We start from the raw sequence: 21,091 nt of genomic DNA on the forward strand, positions 1-21,091 counted from the left end.
TGATGTATAAGGATAGCAGTCTTTTTCAACAAAAGCAAATTACTGCGGATGCTGAAATCTGAAACCAAAAGAGAAAACGCTGGAAAATCTCACTAGGTCTGGCAGCATCTTCTTCAATGTTGATTTCTGTGAGAGGCTTTATCGAATTGATCTTAAAATGTCTGTCTCCCCAGGCAGCCTCATGGCATAGTCACATGACTATGGAAAGCAGAGGGGTCAGTCAGATTGGTTACATTTCAAATCCCAACACTGCTGTTCTTTGCAACATTCTAAGCCTCTATAATCCAGTACAATCCTTTACCTTCATTGGTAAACCACAGATGAACCTTCCTTGCTGCAAATTTGTTTTTTTTTAATGGAACATATTTTTGCTGAATTTGAATAATTTCTTTAAATGTTTCTCACTGTTTATTTGCTGCCATTTAGTTTAGTGAGTAAACATTTTCTTACGCAGTGAGTTATTGTGACCTGGAATGCACTCCCTGAAAGGGCAGTGGAAGCAAATTCAATCGTAACTTTCTAAAGGGAATTGGATAAATACTTGGAGGAGGAAAAATAAGGCCATAGGGCAAAAGAATGGGGAGAATTGGACAGTTTTACCAAAGAGCCAGCACAGATATGATGGGCTGAATAGCCTGGGTTTCTGCTGTATGAGTCAATGATTCTAAGAGTTTTCAAAATGCTTTGTAGGCAGTGGAATACCTTTGAAGTGGAATCGCTGTTGTAATGTTGATAATTTGGGCACAGTAAGATCCCACAAAAGAGGAATGAGATAAATGATCACAGAATCTGATTTTTATTCAGCATCCTCAGCCAGACAATTCAGAGGGACGGAGGGCTTGGGATCAGGAGTAAGCCATTAAATTTGAGGATAATTTATTTATTTTAATGTGATAAGATCCTTGCTAAGCTGAGCAAGCTATCCCAGTGTATATAACACTCAATTCCACAATAAATTAAAAGCCTATTCCATGGCTTCAGACATAAACTATATTATCTCAAGCCGATGTGATTTAAATTAGTGATTATCCTGTAAAGGGAAATTGATCAGTGAATAGAATAACCTAATACCGTGATGAATTGAAAGCGTGGCTCACTCGCACTCTCACTGTCCATGTTGCTTCATTCCAGATTCCCCTCCCCTCCCACATCCAAACCTCAACCTCCCCCCCCCCCCCCCCCCCCCCCCCCCCCCCACCCCCCCCCCCCCCCCCCCCCACCCCTCCCACCAACCCTTGTGAAAGAAAACTATTCAGCTCCTATTTGGGATAAAAACTTACTTAAAATGTGCGCAAGATATCAAAATGTTTAAAGTTTATTTATTTGTGTCACAAGTAAGGCTTACGTTAACACTGCAATGAAGTTACTGTGAAAATCCCCTGGTCGCCACACTCCAGCGCCTGTTCAGATACAGTGAGGGAGAATTTAGCATGGCCAATCCACCTACACATCTTTGGTATATGGGAGGAAACCGGAGCACCCGGAGGAAACCCACGCAGACACGGGGAGAACGTGCAGACTCCAAGCCGGGAATCGAACCCGGGTCCCTGACGCTGTGAGGCAACAGTGCTAACCCACTGTGCCACCGTGCCGCCCCAGAATCAAAGGGAAAGTTTGACAGAAAATTCACTATGCAGAGTGAGCGTTGGAATTCTCTGCGAAGGAATCGTTATTTGAAGGAAAACTTAGGGAATGAGATTTGGGGAAATAATAATGGGGAACCAGGAAATGGCAGGAGAGTTAAACAAATACTTTGCATCAGTCTTCACGGTGGAAGACACTAATAACATTCCAAAAATACTCAATAATCAAGGGGCAAAAGCGGGGGAGGAAATAAATACAACAGGTGGGATTTTCTACGTCACCCGCCTTGTGTTTCAGAGGTGGTCACCATTGGCCAGTGGCAGCATCTTAATGTCCCACCATTGTCAATGGGGTTTCCTGTTGAATGCACCCCTCACCGTGGTGGGGAGTGCCTTTGGTATCACCAGAGAATCCCACCAGTGTGAATGGCTAGAGCATTGCAGCCAATAACTATCACTGGAGAAAAAGTACTTGGGAAACTAATGGGGCTAATGGCCAATAGGCCCCTGGAGCTGATGGGTTGCATCCGAGGATATTAAAGGAAGTAGCTACAGAGATAGTGGATGCACTGGTAGTAATCGACCAAGACTCCTTAAATTCTGGAAAAGACCCAGGGGATTGGAAAACTGCCAATGCAATGCCTTTATTCAAAAAAGGAGGGAGACAGAAAACAGTTAACTATAGATCTGTTAGCTTAGCATCTGTCACTGAGAAAGTGTTAGAGTCCATTCTAAAGGGTGTATTAGCTTCAAGTCCCAGGTTCAGTTCCCATTGGAGGAAGTGTTAGCCATGGAGGGAGAGTTGACCTGGGTCAGAGCAGGTTGTTGAATTGGCCAGAAAAATCCTTCCAAAACTCCACACCAATCCTTCCAAGGCCCAAAAGAGTGTGACGATGTGCTTAAGAAAATGTAACTGATGATTAAAAACTGATGTTGAGAATGAGAGATTGCAGTTGCTGTCTGTTTAGCTGGCTCTGCCTCAGTCCCCAGCCTGGGTCCTGATCCAGCGTGGGCAGGGGTCAAGGTCAGGGTCAGGGCAGGAGCATTCTTGTGAGTCTGCGACTGGGACCGTCCTGATGGCTATCCAAAGGTCAAAGTCGAATGTGGTCAGAGGTGGGGATCTCATCAATTGCCTCCAACTCCTCTGTGATCTTGTCTGCACCAGGGTGGGGGGCGGGGGGGGGGGGGGGGGGGGGGGGACCTTCGAGATGGAGCGTGCAATGTCCACTCAAACCATTGAGACTCTCTCCCAGCATTGGTACAGTACGGGCTAAATACAGAGTAAAGCTCCCTCTACACTGTCCCCATCAAACACTCCCAGGACAGGTACAGCACGGGGTTAGATACAGAGTAAAGCTCCCTCTACGCTGACTCCATCAAACACTCCCAGGACAGGTACAGCATGGGGTTAGATACAGAGTAAAGCTCCCTCTACACTGTCCCCATCAAACACTCCCAGGACAGGTACAGCACGGGGTTAGATACAGAGTAAAGCTCCCTCTACACTGTCCCCATCAAACACTCCCAGGACAGGTACAGCACGGGGTTAGATACAGAGTAAAGCTCCCTCTACATGGTTGTTTATAGTATGTTTAATATTCATCTCAGGGAGAGCAGAGATTATTCAGTGCCGTTTATTTGATTGCAGCTTATTTCTGAGCAGAGTGAGGCAGGCTGTGTGTAGTTCTGGTCTGATGGTTGTGGACGGGAGTTATGGTTGGGGTCGACTCGAGTGATAGGGTGTGAATGAATCACTGCCCTTAACTCAGCGTGCAGTGTGGACCACACTGCACCCTGCTGGACATGGGAATATCTGCTCTCGTCAAACCGATCATTCGATTTCAGAATGATAAAATGGGATAAAAATTCTTGCCTATATACAGCGACTTTCATATCCTCAAATATCCCCAAGTGTTTGACAGCTTTTTAAGGTGTAATTATTGTATTGTAGCAAATGCATCAGCCTATAAACCCCCAATACTGGCCATGGAGAAACCCTCTTCTGTCTGAAATAATTTCATTGAATCATCAAATCCACATGGCAGAAATTCAGTGGCCTCGATTTAACATTTCACCTGTAAAGATGCACCTCTGACAAGGTGGGGCTCCCTCAGTACTGAGTGTCAGCCAGGATTGCGTTTCTGGATTGGGATTTGAGGGTGTTGTTGTTGAGTCACAGCTCAGGGTCGGACAGCCGTTATCGACAGTGCTGTGGTGTAAAGTGTGGGGACCTTGTTCAGCTTGTGTTGCTGGAGGAGGAGGGGAGGGGCCGGAAAAGAGTGATAGTGGGAGGGGGAAGGGAGACAAGAAGCCCCCACAACCCTCCAGGGTATCTGTGTTCCTCTCGTGTACCCTCAGCTTCAATCTTTCCATCTTCACTGGCCATGCCTTCCACTGGCTTGACCCTAAGCTGTGGAGTTCTCTTGCTGCAACCACCCCACCACCTCTCTGCTCCTTTAAGACGCTCCTTAAAATCATCTGACCTTAGAATAATAGAATCCCTACAGTGCAGAAGGAGGCCATTTGGCCCATTCAGCTGGCACCAACCACAACCCCACCCAGGCCCTATTCCCGTAACCCCATGTATTTACCCTGTTAATCCCTCTGACACTAAGGGGCGATTTAGCATGGCCAATCCACCTAACCCGCACATCTTTGGACTGTGGGAGGAAACCCACGCAGACACGGGGACAACGTGCAGATTCCATACAGACAGTGACCCAAGGCGGGAATTCAAACCCGGGTCCCTGGCGCTATGAGGCAGCAGTGCTAACCACTGTGCCACTGTGCGCTCCCTCTGTGACTGGATCCTGAACTTCCTAACTCACAGACCACAATCAGTAAGGATAGGCAACGACACCACCTCCACGATCATCCTCAACACCGGTGCCTCACAGGGCTGTGTTCTCAGCCCCTTACTATTCCCAAAGAACAAAGAATAGTACAGCACAGGAAACAGGCCCTTCGGCCCTCCAAAAACTCCTTTTACGCCTCTGACTGTGTGGCCAAATTCCCCTCCAATTCGATTTTCAAGTTTGCTGACGACACCACCGTAGTGGGCCGGATCTCAAACAATGACGAGACAGAGCACAGGAATGGGATAGAGAATCTGGTGAACTGGTGCGGCAACAATAATCTCTCCCTCAATGTCAACAAAACGAAGGAGATTGTCATCGACTTCAGAAAGTGTAAAGGAGAACATGCCCCTGTCTACATCAACGGGGATGAAATAGAAAGGGTCGAGAGCTTCAAGTTTTCAGGTATCCAGATCACCAACAACCTGTCCTGGTCCCCCCATGCCAACAATATTGTTAAGAAAGCCCCACCAACGCCTCTACTTTCTCAGAAGACTAAGGAAATTTGGCATGTCAACTACGACTCTCACCAACTTTTACAGATGCTCCATAGAAAGCATTCTTTCTGGTTGTATCACAGCTTGGTATGGCTCCTGTTCTGCACAAGACCGCAAGGAACTACAAAAGGTCATGAATGTAGCCCAATCCATCACACAAACCAGCCTCCCATCCATTGACTCTGTCTACACTTCCCACTGCCTCAGCAAAGGAGCCCACACATCCCGGACATTCTCTCTTCCACCTTCTTCCGTCGGGAAAAAGATAAAAGGTCTGAGGTCACGTACCAACCGACTCAAGAACAGCTTCTTCCCTGCTGCTGTCAGACCTTTGAATGGACCTACCTCGCATTAAGTTGATCTTTCTCTACACCCTAGCTATGACTGTAACACTACATTCTGCACTCTCTCATTTCCTTCTCTATGAACGGTATGCTTTGTCTGTATAGCATGCAAGAAACAATACTTTTCACTGTATGTTAATACATGTGACAATAATAAATCAAATCAAATCAAAAACTCAAAAAAACAAATCAAAATCAAAAGAAAATCTCCTTATGCGGCTCAATATCACACTTTGCTCCCAAAGAGTCTTGGGACATTTCAGTATGCTGAAGGCGATATATAAATGCACCTTGTTGCTGAAAAGGTCGATATTCAATGCCACCGGATATATCTGAGTGACACGTTGACAGAAAGCAGAGTATTCGAATGAATAGGTTTGTATAATTGTCACACGAAGCAGCTGAACCCATTAACCTGCTGAGCTGGAGTGATCCGAGTCACGTATCAAAGAGACACTGCAGACAGGCGGGAAGATGAAAGAGAGCTGAGAAAACCAAATTAAAATGACATCTGTTTCCCAATCAAAGGAGAGACTGTTTGAGGGGGTTGTCAGGAGGTGCGGAGGGAAGGGAATGGTTTGGGGGATTCGCTGGGGGAAAAAGGGAACACCCGTTGAATAATTAAGCTGCTTTGCTTCACAACAGAGGGTCATAGAATCCCTACAGAGCAGGAGGCCATTCGGCCCATCACGTCTGCACTGACAAAGTCCAATCCAGGCCCTATCCCTGTAACCCCACGTATTTAGTCAGCTAGTCCCCCTGACACTAAGGGGCAATTTAGCACGGCCAATCCACCTAACCCGCACATCTTTGGATTGTGGGAGGAAACCCACGCAGACATGGGGAGAACGTGCAGACACCACGTGGACAGTGACCCAAGGTGGGAATCGAACCCGTGTCTCAGGCACGGTGACGCAGCAGTGCCACTGTGCTACCGTGCCGCATAGGAGGTCAGTTGGTGAATGCACCCGCTTGTGTGGGAGGGAGACATTCGGAGTTGGGTACCTCTCATCTCAACCATGGCAGCACCTGGGGGGGGGGGGGGGGGGGGGGGTTGCCAACCCTCCAGGGTTGCCCTGGAGTCACCTGGAATTGAAGGTTCACCTCCAGGATCCTGCTGGGATCCAGGACCCAGGAGAGAAATCGCTGTGACCTTATCGTGTTTGATTTTTCATTATCTTTGAATACTTCCACTTGTTGTTTATAAAAGTATTGAACATAAGGGGAAAGGGTAGAGTCCAGAATCATCAAACTGGGTAGCGTTAAGTCTGCTCACTTTCTGATTGGGAAGGCGGGGCAACACAAGGGTTAGGGTAGAATGGAAGGGCTTGTCAACGCTGCTATCAAATGGCATTTACTCAACTGACTGGTGGACAGGCTTTAGGGAGTCAGGAGGTGAGTTACTCACTGCAGGGTTCCGAGCTTCTGACCTATTCCTGTAGCCACAGTATTGATACGGCTAATCCAGTCCAGTTTCTGGTCAATGGTAACTCCCAGTATATTGATTGTCACCCAAAGTCTGTCCACTATCTGCCAGCTACTCGCCTCTTGTCCGGATGGGTGCGACTCCAACAACGCTCAGGAAGCTCAACACCATCCAGGACAAAGCAGCCCCGCTTGATTGGCACCCCATCCACCATCTTCAACATTTACTCCCTCCACCACTGACACACAGTGGCAGCCGTGTGTACCATCTACAAGATGCACTGCAGCAACTCACCAAGGCTCCTTCAACAGCACCTTCCAAATCTGCAGCCCCTATCACCTAGAAGGACAAGGGCAGCAGACATACGGGAACACCACGACCTGCAAGTTCCCCTGACAGGAAACATATCAGTGCTCCTTCACTGTCGCTGGGTCAAAATGCTGGAACTGCCTCCCTAAAAGCACTGTGGATGTACCTACATGATTTGATTTGATTTGATTTGATTTATTATTGTCACATGTATTAACATACAGTGAAAAGTATTGTTTCTTGCGTGCTATACAGACAAAGCATACTGTTCATAGAGAAGGAAATGAGAGAGTGCAGAATGTAGTGTTACAGTCATAGCTAAGGTGTAGAGAAAGTTCAACTTAATGCAAGGTAAGTCCATTCAAAAGTCTGATGGCAGCAGGGAAGAAGCTGTTCTTGAGTCGGTTGGTACGTGACCTCAGACTGTCCGGGGTGTGTGGGATCTTTAATTATGCTGGCTGCTTTGCCAAGACAGCGGGAAGTGTAGACAGAGTCAATGGATGGTAGGCTGGTTGGCGTAAGGGAGTGGGCTACATTCACGACCTTTTGGCAGCGATCTTTTGGGGGCCACTGGGAGCTTTGCCTGGGACCCCCTCAACTATAGGACAAAAAATCATCCTGAATTCCCAATCCAGGTCACAGAGTCATAGAAGTTTACAGCATGGAACCAGGCCCTTCAGCCCAACTTATCTCATTCCAGAGAGCTCTGCGGGAAACTGTAACCAGGGGCTGTGGGGAATATTTTGTGACTGGAGTTATTTGGAAAGTGCTGTTCCGAGTGCTGTTCCTTCCTGGGTGGACAAATCGGAAATCAGCTCTGGGAAGACTAAAATTTAACTGAGAAAATGAGATAAATACAACTAAAGCAGCTGCGAGTCTACTATACTTAAAACGTTTTAGCCGTGTTGACTGAAGCAGTTAACAGCTGGAAGAGATGGAGCCATAGAACTAGAATTGTGCCAGTAATTAGTGGCAGGAGTGCAGCTTTGTGATTCCTGTGGAGCACAGTCTCAGGAGAAGAGATTGAACCATGAGGAGGTGCGCAGTTGTTGAGGCAATCATTCAGAGTTGGAACGGCTTTTAAGGGAATGTAGAGACTAAGGGTGGGATTTTACCGGCACGTCCGCCCGAGGTTCATACGATCTCGCCCGAGGCCAACGGAGAATGCCGTTCTCCGAGACTCGCCCACCCCCAGAATCGGGACGGGTGTGTCGGTAAAATTCCAGCCTAAAATTTTGGAAGTGAAGAGTTCAAACCCCCCTCGTGATGGAGACAGAGATTTAATGAGATTGTGTGACACACAGTGGACACTGATGTCTGGATAGGTTGCTGAGAGATTAATGGGAACTGTCTTGGTTCATTTTGTTATTTATTCTGCAGTGCGGTGGGTTTGACCACAGTTTACCTGTTTTGTATTTACCTTGTGCTAATTCAGAATGTTGGAATATAAGATAGGTACTGTTAAGCGTTTTATTTTTCAAACTATGTATCGTGAGGTTTGTTTAGAACCATAGAAACTTGTGGCTTTATTCTCTGAGCGGATAACTGGGATTTCAAACAAGAAGTCATGATCATAACATCCCTCAGAGTTCAATAATTCAAAGTCCCGATAGGATCTGGGATGTAAGTGCTATCTGTCACCCTGGTGCAATGTGCCGTGGAGAGAGCGTGCTCAGAATTGCTGAGCTAAACCAGTACTTGTTAAATTGAATGTTCTAGCTGTCCAATCATACGTTGCCTTCATTCTAAGGTAGGAATACATTTTCTCCTTTTTTTGCGTATTTTGCTGTTGAATTTTTATGAATGTAAAATAACTGATGGACATTGATGGACATGGCCACCTGCATGCCCTGTTTCTCACCTCCCTCACATCAGACCCAGTCTTAAACTTGAACTCACAATCTAGGTTGCCACCTCTGTGCAGTACTGAGGGAGCGTCACATTGTTGGAGGCACTGTTATCCACGAATGTGGTCAAACTGAGATAGCCATCTACCTCAGGATATAGCATATGAGTAATTTGAGACATGGCGTGTGGTAAATGGAAGATATAAGAATAAGACTGGCACCCAGTGCCATATATACCAAAAGGTGTGATTGATTGAATTGATGGTGAAGTTGGAAGGGTGTGAGAACCACACTCAGTAACTCAATGTCAGTGAGGAAAATATATTTCTTAACCCAAAAATCTCACCTGATTGACAGCAGCCGATGCAAATTCAGTGTTCCCTCAGTGCTGCATTGGAGTTTCAGACTTTATTTTGTGTTTAGGTTCCGAAGTGGGACCCTTGAACTTGTGACTCAGATGTAGGAGTGCTAGCAATTGAGCCATACCTGATTCTACTTCGTTCAGTCACTCTCTATTAGCTGCAGGAAAGACTGTCCCCAGGCATGGGACATCGGCGAGACCATGCAGACGCTACCACAATGGCTGAATGGACACCGTGTGACAGAAGTGTTCCTTTCCAGTCAGGGAGCACTTCAGCAGCCACGGGCATTCAGCCTCCGATCTTCGGGTAAGCGTTCTCCAAGGCGGCCTTCAAGAAATACGACAACACAGAATCGCCGAGCAGAAACTGAAAGCCAAGTACACATGAGAACGGCCTCAACTGGGATCTTGGGTTCATGTCACACTACCTGTAACCATCTGGCCTGGGCTTGCAAAATCTCACTAACTGTCCTGGCTTGAGACAATTCACACCTCTTTAACCTGTGATTATCCCTCTCTCCACTCACATCGTCTACACCTGTAAAGACTTGATTACCTTTAATGACTCGCATTCCAACCATTATCTTGCAATTGTGTCTTTGTCTGTATATGCCCTGTTTGTGAATCCAACTCTTCACTCACCTGATGAAGGAGCAGCGCTCCGAAAGCTTGTGATTCCAAATAAACCTGTTGGACTTTAACCTGGTGTTGTGAGACTTCTCACTGTGTTTATCCCAGTCCAACGTCGGCATCTCCACATCTCTCTATAACAACCGTCACCAGGTAAGAGTTAACAAACTAGGAGCACTCTCCCTTTAACAGACCAAGGACACTGTCCCTTTAATAAACGAAGGACACTGCCCCTTTAACAGACCAGGGACACTGTTCCATTAACAATCCAGGGACAATGTCCCTTTATCAAACCAGGGACACTGCCCCTTTATCAGACCAGGGACAATCTCCCTTTAACAGACCAGGGACACTGCTCCTTTAATAAACCAAGGACACTGTTCCATTAACAATCCAGGGACACTGTTCCATTAACAATCCAGGGACAATGTCCCTTTAACAAAGCAGGGACAATCTCCCTTTCACGGACCAGGAACTCTGCCCCTTTAACAGTCTAGGGACATTGTCCCTTTAACAATCCAGGGACACTGCCCCTTTAACAGTCGAGGGACATTGCTTCTTTAACAATCCAGGGACATTGTCCCTTTAACAGACCAGGGACTCTGCCCCTTTAACAGTCTAGGGACATTGTCCCTTTAACAATCCAGGGACATTGTCCCTTTAACAGACCAGGGACATTGTCCCTTTAACAGACCAGGGACTCTGCCCCTTTAACAATCCAGGGACACTGCCCCTTTCCGCGCTCACTGCGCCCTCTGCTGTTGAGCCGCTGCCATTGTCTCGGTGGCGAATCTGCGGCGGGCAGAGCGGGGAGCGGCATTTACCTGAGCGGCTCCATGGCGGCGGGCAGCGGCCTGAGGAAGGAGGAGAAATATGACCGGCAGCTGCGGTGAGCCCGAGGCCGGGAGAGGGGGCCCTGAGCCCTGGGCCCGCGGTAGGCCTGATCCTCACCCTATCCCAGGGGCTGCTGGGCAGTGTGAGGCAGTGTGTGGGGGAGAGTGAGGCAGTGTTTCCAGCCTGGGTACCCCTCCCTCCCCCCCTCTCCCTCCCTCCCCCTCCACACACATCAGATCTGATTGATTATTGTCACATGTACTAGTATACAGGGGTATATATGTGGGTGACACAGTGGTTAGCGCTGCTGCTTCACAGCTCCAGGGACCCGGGTTCAATTCCCGGCTTGGGTCACTGTCTCTGTGGAGTCTGCACATTCTCCCCGTGTCTGCATGGGTTTCCTCCGGGTGCTCCAGTTTCCTCTCAGTCGGAAAGACGTGCTGGTTAGGGTGCATTGGTCATGCTGGACTGCCCCTTAGTGTCAGGGGGACTAGTTGGGGTAAATGTATGGAGTTATGGGGATAGAGCCTGAGTGTGATTGTGGTCAGTGCAGACTTGATGGGCCGAATGGCCTCCTTCTGCACTGAAGGGTTCTATGATTCTATGATTGATTGGCCATGCTAAATTGCCCCTTCAGGTCAGGGAGATTAACAGGGTAAATATGTGGGGTTACGGGAGTAGGATCTGGGCGGGATTGTGGTTTGTGCAGACTTGATGGGCTGAATGGCCTCCTTCTGCACTGTTGGGATTCTATGATATACAGTGAAAAGTATTATTTTCTGTGTGCTATACAGACAAAGCATACCGTTCATAGAGAAGGCAAGGAGAGGGTGCAGAATGTAGTGTTACAGTCATAGCTAGGGTGTAGAGAAAGATCAACTTAATGCAAGGTAAGTCCATTCAAAAGTCTGATGGCAGCCAGGAAGAAGCTGTTTTTTATCATAGAGTCATAGAATCCCTACTGTGCAGAAGGAGGCCATTTGACCCATTGAAGCTGCACCAAGCACAATCCCACCCAGTGCCGATCCCTCTAACCCCATGCATTTATCCTAGCTAGTCCCCTTGACACTAAAGGTTAATTTATCATGGTCAATCAACCTAACCTACACATCTTTGGACTGTGGGAGGAAACCGGAGCACCCGCAGGAAACCCGCCGACACGGGGAGAATGTGCAAACTCCACACAAGACAGTGACCTGAAGCCAGAATTGAACCCAGGTCCCCGGTGCTGTGAGACAGTGGTGCTAAGCACTGTGCCACTGACTCAAGCTGATCTTAAGCCGGTTGGTTAGTGATCTCAGACTTTTGTACCTTTTTTCCAATGAACGAAGGTGGAAGAGAAAATGTCCTCAATATCAGATCTGCTGGCATTTTCTATTTTTTTTTTCAGAATCTAGCATCCACAATAAGTTTGCTTTTAACTCACTGCCCACACTCTCTGATGCCCCCCCCCCCCCCTTGACATAACTTATTTGTTATTAGTGTCACAAGTAGGTTTACATTAACACTGCAATTAAGTTACTGTGAAAATCCCCTAGTTGCCACACTCTGCCAGCTGTTTGGGTACACAGAGAATTTAGCACGGCCAATGCACCTAACCAGCACGTCTCTCAGACTGTGGGAGGAAACCGGAGCACCCGGAGGAAACCCACGCAGACACGGGGAGAACATACAGACTCCGCACAGACAGTGACCCAAGGCTGAAATTGAACCTGGGTTCCTACAAACAGGCTTTGCATCTCTACACTGCTCTAACCCTCATCCCAGGCAGCAGTCACTGGACAATAATCCTACATTTTGCCTCACATCAAGTCTGTTTATCCATCACCTCCGTGCTGGCTGAACTATTTTGATTCCTTATCTGCAATATTCAATTTTAAAATTATCATCTTTGTTTTCAGATTCCTCCATGGCCTCCCTCTCCCTATCTCTCTGATCTCCAGCCCCCACTGGAGCGTAGCTATCTCAGAGATAGCTACGCTCTTCTAATTCTGGCATCTGAAGGATGTTTCCACTAGTGGGAGAGACTAGAACTTGAGGGTACAACCTCAGAGTGAAGGGACACTTCTTTAAAACAGAGATGAGGAGGAATTTCTTCAGCCAGAGAGTGGTGAATCTGTGGAACTCTTTGCCGCAGAAGGCTGTGGAGGCCAGGTCATTGAGTGTCTTTAAGACAGAGATAGATAGGTTCTTGATCAATAAAGGCATCAAGGGTTATGGGGAGAAGGCAGGAGAATGGGGATGAAAATCATATCAGCCATGATTGAATGGTAGAGCAGACTTGATGGGCTGAATGGCCTAATTCTGCTCCGATATCTTATGGTCTTATCTTGCACATCCCCAATTTTAACTGGTGGCTGTGCTTTCTGTTGTCTTGTCCCAAGTTCTGGAATCTACATAAGATAAAGGTGCACAGTGTTACGGGTAATATATTAGCATGGATAGAGGATTGGTTAACTAAAAGAAAGCAATGAGTGGGGGTAAATGGGTGTTTTTCTGGTTGGCGATCAGTGACTAGTGGTGTGCCTCAGGGATCAGTGTTGGGACCACAATTGTTTACGATTTACATAGATGATTTGTAGTTGGGGACCAAGTGTAGTGTGTCAAAATTCACAGATGACACTAAGATGGGTGGAAGAGCAAAGTGTGCAGAGGACGCTGAAAGTCTGCAAAGGGATATAGATAGTCTAAGTGAGTGGGCGAGGGTCTGGCAGATGGAGTACAATGTTGGTAAATGTGAGGTCATCCATTTTGGTAGGAATAACAGCAAAATGGACTATTATTTAAATGGTAAAAAATTGCAACATGCTGCTGTGCAGAGGGACCTGGGTGTCCTTGTGCAGGAATCTCAAGGAGTTGGTTTGCAAGCAGGTAATTAAGAAGGCAAATGGAATTTTGTCCTTCATTGCTGGAGGGATGGAGTTTAAAAACAGCGAGATTATGTTGCAGCTGTATAAGGTGCTGGTGAGGCCACACCTGGAGTACTGTGTACAGTTTTGGTCTCCTTACTTGAGAAAGGATATACTGGCACTGGAGGGGGTGCAGAGGAGATTCACTAGGTTGATTCCGGAGTTGAGAGGGCTGGCTTATGAGGAGAGACTGAGTAGACTGGGGCTATACTCATTGGAATTCAGAAGAATGAGGGGAGATCTTATAGAAAAAAAGATTATGAAGGGAATAGATAAGATAGAAGCAGGGAAGTTGTTTCCACTGGCGGGTGAAACTAGAACTAGGGGGCATGGCCTCAAAATAAGGGGAAGCAGATTTAGGACTGAGTTGAGGAGGAACTTCTTCACACAAAGGGTTGTGAATCTGTGGAATTCCCTGCCCAGTGAAGCAGTTGAGGCTACCTCATTGAATGTTTTTAAGGCAAGGATAGATACATTTTTGAACAGTAAAGGAATTAAGGGTTATGGTGAGTGGGCGGGTAAGTGGAGCTGAGTCCACAAAAAGATCAGCCATGATCCTATTGAATGGTGGAGCAGACTCGAGGGGCCAGATGGCCTACTCCTGCTCCTAGTTATGTTAATTCCCTTCCTACACATCTCTACCTCTCTCTTTGTAACACACTCCTTAAAATCTGCCACTTTGACCAAGCTTTTGGTCCTCTAACCTAATATCTCCTCAAGGGGTTTGATATTATTTTTTTAATAACACTCCCGTGAAACCCTTTGGGATGTTATACTATGTTAATGATGCTACATGAATGCAGGATAGGTACAGCCACACCCAAGCCAACTATAGAACGCATTTTATTTCCCCCCCCACTGCAGTGAGATCAACCAAAACCAGGAATAGAGCAATGGATGCTGTGCGCGACTTCACTCCATCTGTGCACAGTTATTTACTTAGTGAACCTGTGTCAGTCTGTCTGTCACTCTGCTTCAGCGAGCTTGCAAAGTTTAATTCCACTGTCTGCATTCCCTCCGCTAGGCTGTGGGGGGATCATGGACAGGAAGCATTGGAGGCTGCTCACGTCTGTCTGATCAACGCTAGTGCCACCGGCACTGAAATCCTGAAGAACCTGGTGCTTCCCGGTAAGATTGGAGCAGCTAACATTCCAGTAACACAAAATTACAGCCAGCCTGTTAGAAATATTAATTCCCCTTCTTCTCATCCCCAGGAATTGGATCTTTCACCGTAGTAGATGGCAGCATTGTCGCTGGGGAGGATGTTGGCAATAAGTAAGTCTTTAAACGTTGTAATGTTTTAATTTGTCCATTTGAAGTTTAATGCTGAATATATAATGTTTTGTGCAGGAGCGCGAACAGGCCAGCATGCTGCCTGACCCCAATCCTAGAGCTCCCTCCCTCCGCATTCAACCTCAGTCATCACTCTTATTCCAAGATTTCACTTGCTCCTGACTGGTCCTTCCCTTCCATTTCTCCCTCAGGCTTGGCGACTGCGCTTTGGGCCCTATTTCACCATTTTGATTTTAAGCGCTGGCTGGACTTGAAACTGGGAGTGCTTCAGATCCGACATTTGGACCCGTTCTCAGGCGCCCTCATACACACTCTGCCTGAAAAAATATCAGCGATTCCGAATCGCGCTGCACAAGCCTGTGGGCGGGGCTTAATGCGCCCGAAATCCTGCAGCTCCGATCGGCGCCTCCAACTGCGCATGTGCAGAAAATAATCATAGAATGCAGCTCCACTGCCACATCGTTACCGGGCCGGATAATCCCTCCCGCTGGCCCCCACAGACATTGCCCCAGCCCCCCACAACATTACTGACTGCCTTATCTCACACCCCCCCCCCCCCCCCCCCCCCCCCCGATCGCGGGCCCTTGCACTCTTTCCCACCCCCCTCCCCTTACTGATGTTGGGCAGAGTGGCAGTGGACCCCCCTAGCCGATCTCAAGCAGAGAGCTGTCGGATGCTAGGCACCTACCTCCTCATTAACCCTCGCTGATGGAGCGCCGAATCGAACTTATATGGAGCATGTCTGTTTCGCGCTGATTCTGGATGGGCAAAACGCGGTGGTAAATGGGGACGTGCCAGTCAAATTGGGCATGCACCCCATTTAGTCAATTTAAATGCATCGGGCGCGGTCCCGATCGAAGCCGTTTTCGGGCCTTGGTTAAAGGAAGTCAGTTAAAAATTTCAAAACTGCAATTGATAGAGCTTTTGGCAAGGCTGTTGACAATTACTGGGGCAAGACGGGCAGAAGGAGTTGAGATGCCAGAGTGAAGCACTATTGATGCTGAGAATCTGGAATTATAAACTGAAAATGCTGGAAATACTCAGCAGGTCAGACAGTATCTGTGGAGAGAGAAATAATGAATGACCTTTCATCAGAACTGGGAACGGTTAAGGATGTAACAAGTTTTAGGAAAGTGCAGAGGTAGGGATATGGGGGGGTGAGGAAAGGACAAAAGTGAATGTGCGGGACAGAGTGGAAGCAAGATAAAGGAAATGACAGGATATTGATGGAAAGTGAAAGGGGGTGGTCATGGGCCAAGAAAAGAAACAAAAATGGGGCTCCGTAACAAAAGAATTCAGGGGGTTGGTTCAGTTTCTGGTCAATAGTAGCCCCCAGGATATTGAGAGTGGGGAATTCAGCAATGTTAATGCTGTGGAATGTCACGGGTAGATGGTCAGATTCTGTCTTGTTGGAGATGCTGATTGCTTGCCACTTGTGTGGCATGGATGTTACCGGCCACTTGTCTCCCCAAACTTGGATATTGTCCAGGTCTTGCTGCATTTGGGCATGAAGTGCTTCAGTATCTGAAAAGTTGCAAATGGTGCTGAACATTGTGCAACATCCCCTCTTCTAATATTAATGATCGGGAGGTCATTGATGAAGCTGTTGCAGATGGCTGGGCCTAGAACACACTCTCTGGAGGATGTCCTGCAATGATGTCCTGGGGCTGAGATGATTGGCCTTCAACAACCACTGTGCTGGGAATGACTCCAATCAATGGAGAGTTCCCCCCCGATTCCCATTGCCTTAAGTTTTACTAGGGCTCCTTGATGCTACATCTGGTCCAATGCTGCCTTGATATTGAAGCCAGTCGCTCTCTCCTCACCAAATGGCACCAATACTGTCCACAAGTATGATAAAAGGAAATGGGGAGGGGGACCTGAATAAGAAAAGAACAAATAAAGAAAAACGCGCAATTATGTCGTGCTTTTCACAATCACCGGACATCTCGAGCACTCGTTTGAAGTTATGGAATCCCTACAGTGCAGAAGGAGGCCATTCGGCCCATCGAGTCTGCACTGACCACGATCCCACCCAGGCCCTATTCCCGTAACCCCACATATTTACCCTGTTAATCCCCTGACACTAGGGTCAATTTAGCATAGCCAAACCATCTAACCCGCACATCTTTGGACTGTGGGAGGAAACCGGAGCACCCGGAGGAAACCCACGCAGACATGGGGAGAAACGTCCAGACTCCACACAGACAGTGACCCTAGGCCAGGATTGAACCCGGATCCCTGGCGCTGTGAGGCAGCAGTGCTAACCACCGTGTCGCCCCAAGTGTCATCTCTGATGTCAGCAGCCACAGCAATGTGACCACACAACCTGCTTTTGTGATTGCTGATTAAGGTGTGAATCACCTCAATTGGAGGTTGAGGAGAACTCCTCTGCTCTTCTTGGAAGTACAGCCTTGAAGACAGGCTTTAGTTTACCGTCTTACCCAATAGCTGGCACCACTGACAGGGCAGCACTACTTCACTGCAGTGTCAGCCTTGTTCGCCAGTCCTGTTGTGGGACTTGGAGCACAGAAACTTGTGAATCTGAGGCGAGAGTGCTACCAACTGCAGCACAGCTGACACGCACAGTGCTGCATTGGCCCCACGAAAAGGCAGGTGTGGCTGCTGTCCATGCAAATACCTTTCATTTGAAGGAAGGTTGTTATTGTTTCCTAGGGTGTGGTTGTCACTGACTCGGCCAGCCCTGATCGCCCTTGAGAAAGTGGTGGTGAAAAGCCTTCTTCAACACCACCTTCTCGAAAGGTGTCTCATTCAGCCATTTTCAGAGGGCAGTTGAGAGTCAACCATGTTGCTGTGACTCTGGAGTCACATGCAGGTCAGACTGTGATGTGGAAATGCTGGCGTTGGACTGGGGTGGGCACAGTGGGCGGCATGGTGGCACAGTGGTTAGCACTGCTGCCTCACAGTGCCAGGGACTCTGGTTCAATTCCCTTGCGTCATTGTCTGTGAGGAGTCTGCATGTACTCCCCGTGTCTGCGTGGGTTTCCTCCAGGTGCTCCGGTTTCCTCCCACAGTCCAAAGATGTGCAGGTTAGGTTGATTGGCCATGCTAAATGGACCCTTAGTCTTAGGGGGACTACCAGGATAAGTATGTGGGGTTACAGGAATAGGGTCTGGGTGGGATTGTTGTATATGCAGGCTCGATGGGCTGAATGGCCTACTTCTGCACTGTAGGGATTTTATGGATTCTACAGTAAGAAGTCTCACAACACCAGGTTAAAATTCAACAGGTTTATCTGGTAGCACGGACTTTCGGAGTGCTGCTCCTTCATCAGGTGTTGGACTTTAACTTGGTGTGAGACTTCTTACTTTAGGCCAGACCAGGTAAGGATGGCAGATTTCCTTCCCTAAAGGGCACTAGTGAACCAGATGGGTTTTTATGACAGTTGATCATAGTTGTCATCACCGAGAGTAGCTTTCAATTCCAGACTCTCAGAACCTATGTCCCATCGTATTAATCTGGGCCTCTGGATCACTACCCAGTGACAATACCACGGCACCATCATCTCACAAGTGAGTGGGATTAAAGGTGACATTATCCAGCAGATACAGACGCACCATGATCTAACTGAATGATGGAACAGATTCGAGGGGCTGAATGGTCTCCTCCTGTTCCTCCTCCCTTCCTGTCTGAATGTCTTTGTAGTTAGAGTTATGAGTTCATTATCTCCTGCTCTGAGACACCAGATGTGAGAAGTGGCTGCGAGATTTTATTCTCTTTACTGACTGTATTTTATCCTCTTGCAGCTTCTTCCTGACAAGAGACAGTATTGGAAAGGTGGGTTCCTGTGTCATCTTTAAATTCAGAAGCTGCGAATTGAATAGCTCCATGAAGGGAGATTGTCTTTTTCCTCTTGGGGCCTGGTCACTGCACTCACGCCTTTACTCGAGGTGGGGTAAGGCTGGGGTCTGGAACGGGGTTTCTGTGAGCTCTGGAACGGGGTTGGGTGTAAGCTGTAGCTGTGTGCTCTCTGGAATGGGGTCTCGGGTTTGGCTGCGCTCTGGAACAGGGTCTGAGGGGTAAGGCTGGGGTCTGGAACGGGGTCTCGGGTTTGGCTGCGCTCTGGAACAGGGTCTGAGGGGTAAGGCTGGGGTCTGGAACGGGATCTCGGGTTTGGCTGCGCTCTGGAACGGGTCTGAGGGGTAAGGCTGGGGTCTGGAACGGGATCTCGGGTTTGGCTGCGCTCTGGAACAGGGTCTGAGGGGTAAGGCTGGGGTCTGGAATGGGGTCTCGGGTTTGGCTGCGCTCTGGAACAGGGTCTGAGGGATAAGGCTGGGGTCTGGAACGGGGTTGGGTGTAAGCTGTAGCTGTGTGCTCTCTGGGGCAGTCAGAGTGGAGCTCACGGTGTGAAAACCTGTGTGAATCGCACTACAGCTGGATTGAGCCATTTGGGAAGAGTGAGACAGAGAGGCGAATGGGCCACGAGAAAGAACAGGCCCAACGTTGGAGTTAGCTTCTAGAGGAATAGAATTGAAGAGCAGAGACATTATGGTGAACTTGTGTAGACCTTTGTTTAGGCTACATTCTGAGTACCGTGCACAGTTTGGTCTCCAAATTTAAAAAAGATGTGGAGGCACTGGGCAATTAGTGTTAATGTAATCCTACTTAGAGTCATAGAGGTTTACAGCATGGAAACAGGCCCTGCGGCCCAACTTGTCCATGCCGCCCTTTCTTTTAAACCCCGAAGCTAATCCCAATTGCCCGCATTTGGCCCATATCCCTCTATACCCATCTTACCCATGTAACTGTCTAAATGCTTTTTAAAAGACAAAAATTGTACCCGCCTCTACTACTACCTCTAGCAGCTTGTTCCAGACACTCGCCATCCTCTGTGTGAAAAAATTGCCCCTCTGGACACTTTTGTATCTCTTCCCTCTCACCTTAAACCTACGCCCTCTAGTTTTAGTGTGACACTAATAAATAAACTTTAGGTACAAAAAAGATTTCCTGGGAAGGTACCGGAACTGAAAAGTTATACCTCTCTGCATCCTCTGTTTGGCTGCTTCTCCATACTCCCGACCTTTGTCTTCTCTATCGATATGGAAGGAACCTAGTTGCATACGAGGTCAGAAGGCAAGCTCTATAATCTGTCCAGACTGAAAGCAAAGGCAGAAACGTATTGCGTCCTGATCAAAGACTCCTTCCTCTGTACGGACAATGCTGAGTTATTCGCCCACACAGAATCTCCGCTACAGACTCGTGCACTCTGGCTCCCATTTCTGGGATGACTTCTCCCTGTCTATAAGTGTCAATAAAACTGTGGTCACGGGGCAGAGTGTTACATCTCTGCACCTGATCACACTGGATAACACCTTGCTGGACTTGATTCGCAAATTCCGCTGCCTCAGATCCCCTGTGACAGAGAATCTGTCCCTGGATGCAGGGCCTTTGGCCAACTCCTGAAACGTTTATGGAATAATGTCAAGCTGACTCTTTGGATCAAACAGAAATACAAAGAACAGTACAGCACACGAACAGCCCTTCGGCCCCCCAAGCCTGTACCAATCACGTTGTCCTATCTAGACCAACCACCTGTATCCCTGTACTGAAAACTGAATTTGCTCAAATCTCCGCAGGTCAGGCAGCATCTGGAGATGCTGTTCACTCTGTTTCTCTCTCCACAGATGCTGCCAGACCTGCTGAGTTTTTCGGGCACATTTAATTTTTATTTCAGATTTCTAGCATCTGCAGTATTTTGTTTTTACTTTGGGACCAAGCTGCTGGTTTACGGGGCCTGTGTTTTCGGCACCTTGCTGCAGGGCTCTGAAACATGGATGACTTGCAGCAAAGGAAAGAAGCTCCACAATTTCCTTCTCAGCGGCACATTATGGGTATATCCTGGCAGGTTAAAACTATGAATGTGGCACATCTCTCAAAGCCAGAACTCCCGAGGTTGTGATCAAACAGAGGCGGCTTCCTTGGCTCAGGCACATCCTGCGGGATAGAAGACAGTTGGATGCCCAGGGACGCTGACCGCCCAGGGACGCTGACCGCCCAGGGACACTGACCGCCCACTCTGGGAGTCACTAACTGACTACTTGAAATGGCGAAATCTCCTTTGGGCTAGCAGGCACTACCACTGCAACTTGGCAACAGATGGCAACACCAGAACAATCGCTGACAATGACATTCAATAGCTTCATGTCCGGTACATGTGCCAGAATCTGCCTCTCAAGAATTGG

General features: G+C 47.9%; 1 protein-coding gene across 1 annotated transcript in view; it reads left to right on the forward strand.

Annotated features, from left to right (window-relative positions):
• The first annotated feature begins 10,632 nt into the window (after positions 1 to 10,632).
• nae1 (nedd8 activating enzyme E1 subunit 1) overlaps positions 10,633 to 21,091 on the forward strand; it is a 40,925-nt gene continuing 30,466 nt past the window's right edge. The window contains exons 1-4 of the mRNA XM_078210511.1: positions 10,633 to 10,741; positions 14,620 to 14,723; positions 14,810 to 14,870; positions 18,656 to 18,686. Coding sequence (XP_078066637.1) covers positions 10,689 to 10,741; positions 14,620 to 14,723; positions 14,810 to 14,870; positions 18,656 to 18,686 — 249 coding nt within the window. The 5' untranslated portion in view covers positions 10,633 to 10,688. The remainder of the gene's footprint in view (positions 10,742 to 14,619; positions 14,724 to 14,809; positions 14,871 to 18,655; positions 18,687 to 21,091) is intronic.

The sequence above is a fragment of the Mustelus asterias genome, chromosome 4, assembly GCF_964213995.1.
Source record: "Mustelus asterias chromosome 4, sMusAst1.hap1.1, whole genome shotgun sequence".
NCBI lineage: Eukaryota > Metazoa > Chordata > Chondrichthyes > Carcharhiniformes > Triakidae > Mustelus > Mustelus asterias.